We start from the raw sequence: 9,595 nt of genomic DNA on the forward strand, positions 1-9,595 counted from the left end.
AAAGCCAGGGAAGCCTCGACTGCAGGGCCGCTGGTCTCAGGTGCCCTTTCCAAAGTCCGGTACCTAATGGTGTGTTTGTCCTTTAATTTCCCCCCAAAGAGTGCTCCTCGAATTGCATAAACTTCGGAAACCCCAAATCCGGGTCCACCCCTGCAAGGGACAAGCCTGCACACAGCAGAGAGCCCCAGGAAGCCAGAGTTCCCTTCGGTGGAGACAGACTGCCCTCCTTGGAACCAAGCGGGTTGATGGCGTTGGCGGGTTCGTGGCAGGCGGGGCTGCCGGGAGGGGCGGGCCCCAGCGCTTCCCGGGAGCACCTTCTGCTGCAGGCCCCGCCCAGCGCTAGCCCCAGGCCCCGCCCCCGCCCGCGGCCGCAGCCCCGCCCCGCGCAGGTAAACAGCCGCCCGCCGACCGCGGATCCAGCCCGGGGACCCGCCCCCGGCGCCGCGTCGGGCCCCGGGTGGCCCGGGGCCGCGCCCCGGGGAACGTGTGCCCGCGCAGGCAGCCCAGCCTCCTCTGGCCGGGAGGGCGGGTGGCACCTGCGGGCCAGGCGGCTGACCAGGGCACGTAGCCAGGGGGAGAGACCTGAGAGCCGGGGAACCCCACGCCGGTGGCTTCCCTAGACCCTGCCGCAGGGCTCGGCCCAGGGGTGCGTAGGTAAAAATTCGTGGAACCGCATACCTACGGTCTGTGCCTTTGTTATATGTAATCATACTTGTTTAAAAGGAAGAGAGGAAAAGAACAGCCCCTGGGCTCCCATTTGCTTCCAACTTTCACAGGTTCAACCAACATTTTATTAGAGGGTGGAGGGGTGCAGAACGTTGGGCCTGGAAAGCTCCAAGGAGGAGGGTCTGGGAAGTCACTTACCGCATTCTTAGTGCAAAGTAGAGCCAACCCCTGCCACTGCCTGTCACCACTTTGGAGAGAGGAAGAGTTTCTGGACCTCACCTTCCTTGTTGGCAAAGTGGGGCAGTAACGTGGAAGTCAAGGAGCTGTAAAGGAGGTGATGCGCATAGCACCCTGCCTGGCCCACAGTTTTCACCCGATGGCCCTTTGGTCCTTCCCTCAGAACAGGGGGGTGAAGGGCGCCTGGGTGGCTCAGTTGGTTAAGTGTCTGACTTTGGCTCAGGTCATGATCTCATGGTTTGTGGGTTTGAGCCCCGCATCAGGCTTTGTTCTGACAGCCTGGAGCCTGTTTCTGATTCTGTGTCTCCCTCTCTCTCTGCCCCTCCCTTACTCATGCTTTCTCTCTCTCTCTCTCTCTCTCTCTCTCAAAAATAAATAAACATTGAAAAAAAAAAACTTTTTTAGAACAGTGGGGTGAGAATGTCTTTGTTAGGTCCCCAGAGAAGAGCCAGATGCTGATACTTACCCCCATCTCTAAATTTCTCATTACAGTCCTCTGGAATGAAGGGTCCATCAAAGGCAAAGCCTTGAGGAAACAAGTTTCTGCCCCAAACGGTCAAGGATATGAAGACAGAGTCAGTCCCATCAGGCAGGGCTAGCAGCTTGAAAACACACTAGCAAACTCCAGTACTGAAATACCAGCTCAAGGAAAAGATTAAAACCTAGAGATATCGAGGCGCCTGGGTGGCTCAGTCAGTTGAGCGTCCGACTTCGGTTCAGGTCATGATCGCACCGTCTGTGAGTTCGGGCCCCGTGTCAGGCTCTGTGCTGACAGCTCAGAGCCTGGAGCCTGCTTTGGATTCTGTGTTCCCCTCTCTCTCTGACCCTCCCCTGTTCATGCTCTGTCTCTGTCTCAAAAATAAATATTAAAAAAATTTTTAAACCTAGAGTTATCTTATGACAGTTCTTAAATATCCTTTTACCTCTTGTATCCATAAGGCTGAGAAAAGTAGAAAAAGCAAATGCAAAATCCGATCCCCAGGATTGGCTGAATGTCCGTGCTGGTAAAGTTATACCCTTTTCATAGAAAGCAATGGTCAGGAAGCAGTAGGACCCAGAAAAGGAAAACAGAGATATATGGGAGGATTCAAAAACCTTGGAATTTTCTCAATTCTAAATCCTCAAAGAGCTTCCTTTGTCAGCTGAAACAACCCCCTTCCTTCAGTCTTCTGAAACACTTCACTGTGTTTTTGCTTTGCCTGAAGGAGTCACCTTGCAAGGGAAAGCAAGTTCTCCTCGCCCACCACCCTGTATCGTCTCCAGAAATGATGAGTTATATCCCAGCATGCCCCCAAAGGAAGGGCAGTGGCAAACTCAACCCTGGGAGAATAAGGATTTGAAGCCAACACTATTTCAGGAGTTTCCTAATTTTATTGACAAATTTGGGGGAAAGATGTGCAGGAATAGATTTTTTAGGATACTCAACCATGGAGGGAAGAACATAATTCTAGTCTGAATTCATTGACGTCTCATTGCTAGAGAGATTCTGGGTTTATTGTGCTAGTGTGAGAAGCATAGGAACATAGAACACCAGGTGATTTTCCCTAAGGTATTGCATGCCATGTGTGAGCCAGACCGTCCGTTATGTATGGGTCGTCTAACACACTCACAAAGTTCCGTTACCAATGGGAAATGGTTTATATGGGACTGGGCCGTGACCCTGGGTACTGCTGATACTCCAGGGACATCCATAGACTACTTAGTTCAAGATTGATTACTTTGGACCTCTTCCATTATGGAAAAGGCAGAGATATCACCCCACTGAAACAGGCTCGTATATGTGGGTTTGGAGTAGCTCCCCTGTCTATCCAATCACTATGGCATTCTATGTGACACTACTTCTGACCAAATAATTCACTTATAGTCAAAGAGGGAAGGCATTGGGTAGATATCCTGGTGATTTGAGCCTATCACTCAGGAGCAGTAATGTGTTTTGAATGGTGACTTGAATTATTGAAGATCTGGTTTCAGGACTAGCTCTGAGACAGTACCTAATGAAGTTGAGGTACTGTCCTTTAAGACAAGTGGTCCTTTAAGGACAAGTGTCCTTTAAGACACTGGTTCAAAAAAAAAAAAAAAAAAAAGACACTGGTTCAGAACCAATGATCGGTATGTGGGGCGGTTTCTCCCCAAAGCCAGACGAATCAGGTCTGGAAGACAGGGGTGTGGGGATGATGCCTGCTCCATTTTACCTAATAACACACTCTCTTCACCTTTGGACCCCACCAGTTTAGAATTTTTGAATCCAAGAAAGGAATGCTCCATACTGGGGCAGCCGGCCCTTAGGGTAACTCCCTTTGGAAAGGGAAAGTATGAAGTTTCATTGCATGATGGAGAGCTCCATTATCTAGCAGAAGTTTTGTTTAAGGGTGAACAGAGAAGTTTGAGTGTATGGAGATGTGGAACAGCAAGACACTGAGGCTGTAATAACTGTAATAAACATATTTTTTTCTTCTTTTGGGTCTCCACTATCTGAACTCATTCCAAAAACTGAAAAGCCATTATTTTGTGAGTCTTGGTAGGGAGGCAGGACCAGCTAGTCCATGGACACAGGATATAAATTCTGCCAGCTTAGATGTTACTGCCCAGAACTTTGAATGTGGAAACCGGGGCGCAAAGGATCAGGGTCAGTTCAGACTGGTTCATTCCCATGGCGGTGGTGGTAGAACCATGGAGGAGTAGTTTGAGTAACAGTTTTCAGTATCCAGGGGTCATAGCACCCAAACCAAGCTGTTTTTGAGATGTGATTGGGTCGTGGTCCCAGACCTCTAGACTTCTTGGATCCAACCCATTTTCGAGATGGTTTCTCCTATAGATCTTGAGAGCTCCCAACAGCCTTCCATTAAATACCCATCTAAATTAGCTGGAGTTGGATTTGTGGCTTGTAACCATGAATCTAACTGGCCCATCTCATCGGAGCTCTTTCCTTTGCTTCTGCTGACGTCAGGTAGGGGAGATGTTAGGACTAACTTTAGTAAGCTCTTACATTATCAACCCTGGAAAGAAGCAACTTGGAGAAGGATTGGACACAGCTCATCCACAACAATATCCCCTTTATTGATATTAATCACAGTTATGAGGTCTTGTCCATCAGAGAGTTTGCGTTATGCAGAACTACATACAAAGACATCAAAAAATACACATACACCAACCACCAAACCAATTAATTTCAACCAATCAAAACCCTCTGAATGTGTCTTCAATTATGATCATCAGTGCTTCAGAAGAACATACATAGACCCAGCATGAGGTTGGCCTTCGGGGTCTCAGAGCATTCACAGAGCAGGCTCTTCACCCTTGGAAGCAATTCAACATGTAAACTCAGAGGGCAGGCATTGACAACACAGTGCCCGAATACCTGGTTCCCGAGCTGCCGGCCACGTTGGCAGAGCCCATTTAAGGTCGCACATGCTCCTTTGACCAACAAGGACGGCAGGCTTTAGCTCTGTGAAGCAGACAGTGTGTGGCCCCTGTTGGAGAAGCTCTTGGCAGGAAGGGGCAGACTGGCCTCTGGTCTACTTTAAGTCATTCTTTAGGGTCATTTCAGAATGGTGACTTGGCCAAGATTTCCTTTACAAGGGGGACGTGAAAATCTCTTTTTTTCTTCCCACCCCTTCTTCCCTTTCCCATCCTGCGCTCTCTGGCCACACTCCAGCAAAGCCTGCGGCAGTTTAAGACTCCTGGGTCAGGTTACAAGTTACGGAATGGTCAACTGGGAAGGGCGTATTGCAGATTACAAATGTCTTTCTCTCACTGAAGTTAGCTTCAGTGGCTCCCTCCATAACTCCAGGAGGGTTTGGGCTCCAGCCACCTGCTGGAGTCCCCGAGTCTCTTAGAAAACTGGAGGCTATAAACATATTGAAAGAAATGTCTAGGGGATCTGGAAACCATGACAAACCACTTTGCTCTTGGAATCCACAGAAAGCAGAGGTCTCTGAGCAAAGCTGCTCTCTGCCTTTACAGGGTTCACTGTGTTCGTGGCTGTCCGAATTCCCTAATTCCCTTAACTTCAATAGTGTCAATCTTTGCCTTGGAAAAGGAAAAAAGAAAGAAAGAAAGAAAAAGACAAACTGATTTTCTTCCCTTTGTCTGTGTCCCTTCCCATCCAGCATGTCCCTCGGGGGGACACAGGAGAAAGTCGTATTCCTCCTTAGGCTGGCCGAACCTTGGAAAGTAGGTTGCTCTGTCCATGATGTTCCAGTTCTGGTCTAACGGGTAGATGATCAATGGTGAGAGGTCAGGAGGGATGGACGAGAGAGGTCCTGACCATTCTGCTCTGAGTCACGAGGCAAAAAATGCTTGGAAGCTTCTCTCTTAGCAGCTTGCTCCTCCAGGTGAACTTGACAAGCTGCCACAGAGTCCAGTGAGAGAGACTGAGGGTGTGAAAGCAGAGATTTCCCTGATCTGTGTGTCCTTGGTAATCCCGCCAAAGAAAGATTCTATTCAGTGGCCAGAAACAAAAATCTGTTGTTCCGTGACACCTTGACATTCTAAATAAAACTATTATCTCCTTCAAGAGAAAAGTAAAAATTGTCATGTTATGATCAGAGTCAATCAGGATAATGAGATGAAAAGGAGAGGAAGGAAAAATGTTTTAATGTAAAGGAAGAGGCATGCGGTCCCGTAGAAGCCAGCCACTGCAGTTTCCTTGTGCTGCTTTTCCTGGGCTCTGAGGCATCTCAGCACTAGCCCAGGCCAACATCGAGTGACATCATCACCACAAATCCCAGGATGGAGGTCCAGGATGCCAGTTTCCCGTTACCACTGGGAGGGAAGGAAAGGAAGACCTTAATGTACTCTGGGACACTGTCCAAGCTGCAAGCATCCTCTGTGATGTCCAATTCCAATAAAAATGTACCACTACGATTAGTAAGGATAATAATATTGACATGTAACATTTACTGGGGCTTACTATACGCCAGGCAAAGTAATTCATGTAATCCCAAAGGATGACCACACAAGATCAGTAGTACTACCGTTATTCTCTTGTTACTGGTGGGGAAACTGAGGCATACAGAAGTAACTTGCCCAAAGACACCTCTTATGGCTCTGGAATAAATGCTCAAATGATAAAGAGTGGCAATTAAATTCTTGATGATATTATTGAATCTGACCTTTAAACTAGCTACAAAAACCAAACGAAACAGGGGTGCCTGGGTGGCTCAGTCGGTTAAGCATCTGACTCTTAATTTCAGCTCAGGTCACGATCTCCCGGTTCGTGAGACTGAGCCCTGCGTCAGGCTCTGTGCTGGTGGCACTGAGCTTGCTTGGGATTCTCTCTCTCTCTTTCTCTCTCTCTCTCTCAATAAATAAATATGTAAAAAAAAAAATTAAAATAAATAAATAAATAAATAAATAAATAAATATAACAAAGAAAGGAAGCACCCCCCCTCCCCCTTCCCGGACACCTGGCCTATAGCTACATAATAAGAACATGGATGGATAGCTTTGGCTCTCAGAGCTCACCTCTCCCGAGATTCTAGCCCTAGAAAAATCAAGAAAGAGAAGGGTGGGGAGAGAAAGGGACAATATGCAAAAGCTAATCGTCTGTGTCATGGGGGTGGGGAGGTAGAGTGTCTGTATGCCATTACCTGGTGTCACCTGGGCCATCCCCACCCACCTGCCCCTTACTCCTCTCTCTAGTTTTAGAAAACACAGTTGAGAAGGGAGTGGGAACGATCTCGGGAAGTGGCAGAAAGGGGTGGGAGCAAAGAAAGGAGCAGCAAGTGAGGAAAGGCAAGATCTGTATGCAGGGCCCCGGGCTTGGGAAACAGACGAGCACCAATGGGAGAGGGGATGCTCTTCAACCTGATTTGAGCCTCGGGGATGATGTCGTCCATGACCACATAGACCATGGCGCCAGCAGCAAAGGCCAGGGCGTAGGGCAGGAGGGGCTCAGCCAGCACCACGGCAAAGGCACCAAAGACCCCTGCCAGGGGCTCCACCATGCCGCTTAGCTGCCCGTACCTAAGGAGAGACCAGAGACAAGTGCCACCATGAGGAAAGTCAAGCAGATACCAGCACGCTCAGGCACTCTGTGCTCAGACTGCTGACTCAGCCCCAGAAAACGGATGCATTTCATTCCACGTCATATCCGCGCACAGCAGTGCAAATCACTGCGTTTTTAGCCACCTCCTTCTTCCCTGACCTCCTCTAACACAGTAGGCTCCCCAACCCCCCGGGTTTCCGGTAGAGTTTTAAGGTTTCCACACTGTCTGTCTTCCATAATAGCATTATTGAGATATAATTCACATACCATATGGCACACCCACTTAATGTGTTCAGTCCAGTGGTTTTAGTATCGTCACAAGGTTGTGCAACCATCACCCCTATCTAGTTCCAGAACATTCTCATCACCACAAAAGGAAACCCCACACCCATCAGCGGCCACTCCCCACCCCTCCCTCCCCCAGCTCCTGGCAACCACTGATCTGCTTTTTGTCTCGATGGATTTGCCTATTCTGGATATTTTGTATAAACGGACTCAAGCAATATGTGACCCTTTTTACTAGCTTATTTCATCTCACATAATGTTTTCAAGGTGCATCCATGTCATAACACGTATCATTCCTTTCTTTTACGACTGAGCAATAACCCATTGGACAGATCCACCACGTGCTTGCTAACCATTGGTCAGCTGATGTCTACCTTGTCTCTTGACCGAGAGGACACTGATTAGGAGTGGTATAGACACTTCCCTAGCATAGTTGTGCCTGGTGTGTTTGGGTCACAACTGTACCCCCTTCTGAAGGAGCTGCACCCATGCGTCTCTACTGAAGATGTGGACCTACCTGCCTAGATGTATACTGATGGCCTCTCCCCACTACCCCCATCCTGAATTAAGCTGAGATTTCTTCTTTAAAAAAAAAAAATCCCTCGGTTGGTGGCGGGGGGGCGGGCCTGGGCAGCTCAGTGGATTAAGCGTCCAACTTCAGCTCAGGTCATGATCTCACGGTCCGTGAGTTCAAGCCCCGCATCAGGCTCTGTGCTGACAGCTCAGAGCCTGGAGCCTGGTTCCGATTCTGTGTCTTCCTCTCTTTCTCTCTGCCCCTGCCCTGCTCGCACTCTGTCTTTGTCTCTGACTCTCTCAAAAATAAATAAACATTAAAAAAAAAAAAATTTTTTTTAAGTCCCTGGGGCACCTGGGTGGCTCAGTCGGTTAAGCGTCCAACTCTTCATTTCAGCTCAGGTCATGACCTTATGGTTCATGGGATCGAGCCCCGTGGTGGGTTCTGCCTGAAATTCTCTCCCTCTCCCTCTCTCTTTGCCCCTCCTCCACTTGTGCACACGCACACTCTCTTTCACAATAAAAAATATAAATAATTCCCTTTATTTGAGCTAGTGAGAGTGGGTCTCTGTTGCTTGAAATCATAAGAGCCCTGAGTAAAACAGTAGCCCAGGTGAGTGCTGAGAATGCAGAGAACAGATGAGCTGGCACCTGCTCCCCATAGCGGAGCAAAAGTCACCACCTGCAAAAGTCACCTGATATGGGTTGGACACCACTAGACAAGGGAGCTGGGATATCTTTCCCACTATCCCTTGCTGTGGGCATTTGGCAAGATATACTGCCTGTGAGCCTCAATCTCTCCATCTGTAAAATGGGGGCAAGAAACCCAGAGGTGCACTGGGGCACTTCCCCGCCCAGTGTGCCTCCCCAGTGACAGGACAGGGCTGTGAACTCCACCCCCGCCCTGCCCCCTGCTTCTCTGCTTCTCCCTGGCCAGGGGCAGGCAGTGGGCATGGGGGAAACATTGTCTGTGCTGCAGAACCCTGTAAGAGGCCACCGCTGCCTGACCTGTGCCCTGTGCACGGGTCGGCCGACTTTGTAGCTCTGTGCTGTGGGTACAATTCCTGGCTTGGCTTTGTCACTTGGGGAAAAAGTGAGTTGGACGTCAGGCCCAGACTGGAGCAAGAAGAAAAAAAGTTTAAGCTCAGGGTCCCTCACCTCCTGTCCGGGGTGCCCCTCCCATATGAAAAAAAGCAGTCACAGCTACTGGGCTCCCAGAACTCACATTTGAATCAAATCTCTAAGGCCATGATGCCCTGCCCGCACCTAGGCCTCTATTCCGTAGACTCCGGCAATGGAGAAAGAGACAGGAGGGGGGAAATAAGATAATTTAAGTATGTGTAAGAACTTGTAAGTCATAAGGCCCCATAAAATGGAAGGCATTTTTAAATTGTTGTTATTAGCAGTCTTTTTAAATGCCCTCACCATACATTCTAGAGCAGTGATTGCTTGAACAGAGAAGTATTCTGAGGCTCAGAGTCCTGAGTTGAGGGACAGAAGATTAAACTTCTGGTCTTGGAGTCACCACCACTGAAACCAGTCACCTGACATTCAAGGCCACAGTTCTCTCCTCTGAAAACTGAGGACTCACCTTATGTGTCACTGAGAAGGTAAAATTAAGGAAGAGACTAGAAAGGCCTCTGGAGCCCATGAAAACACAAAGTCTGAGTACAGTAGGGCATCATCTCCTATGGACACGATCCTGGCCTTCGTAGTGACAAGGATTGTGACAGGGGCTAGTGTGTGACTCTTGGAGACGGGCTGTGGTCAGATGGGCCTCAGCAAAGGCATGTGATATTTAGGGTAGACATTGGTTTACTTCCTACTGGAGGGGAAAGAGCCCTAACACTGAATGGGCATGGCGTGGCTACAATGGAAACATTTTGAAATAGGAAACCTGGTGAT

General features: G+C 48.8%; 1 protein-coding gene across 9 annotated transcripts in view; it reads right to left on the reverse strand.

Annotated features, from left to right (window-relative positions):
- Nucleotides 1-3,939: 3,939 nt before the first annotated feature.
- The window catches only part of SLC39A11 (solute carrier family 39 member 11), a 422,497-nt gene continuing 416,841 nt past the window's right edge, over nucleotides 3,940-9,595 (reverse strand). For 8 of the 9 annotated variants that reach the window (XM_053212146.1, XM_027047966.2, XM_015076301.3 and 5 more), the window contains 2 exons: nucleotides 6,712-6,870; nucleotides 3,940-5,667 (listed from right to left, as the gene is read on the reverse strand). In XM_053212146.1, coding sequence (XP_053068121.1) covers nucleotides 5,589-5,667; nucleotides 6,712-6,870 — 238 coding nt within the window. In that variant the 3' untranslated portion in view covers nucleotides 3,940-5,588. Of the gene's footprint in view, nucleotides 5,668-6,711; nucleotides 6,871-9,595 lie in introns of those variants that run through there. The other variant, XR_008294188.1, reaches the window with a different exon arrangement.

Source organism: Acinonyx jubatus, chromosome E1 (assembly GCF_027475565.1).
Source record: "Acinonyx jubatus isolate Ajub_Pintada_27869175 chromosome E1, VMU_Ajub_asm_v1.0, whole genome shotgun sequence".
Taxonomy (NCBI): domain Eukaryota; kingdom Metazoa; phylum Chordata; class Mammalia; order Carnivora; family Felidae; genus Acinonyx; species Acinonyx jubatus.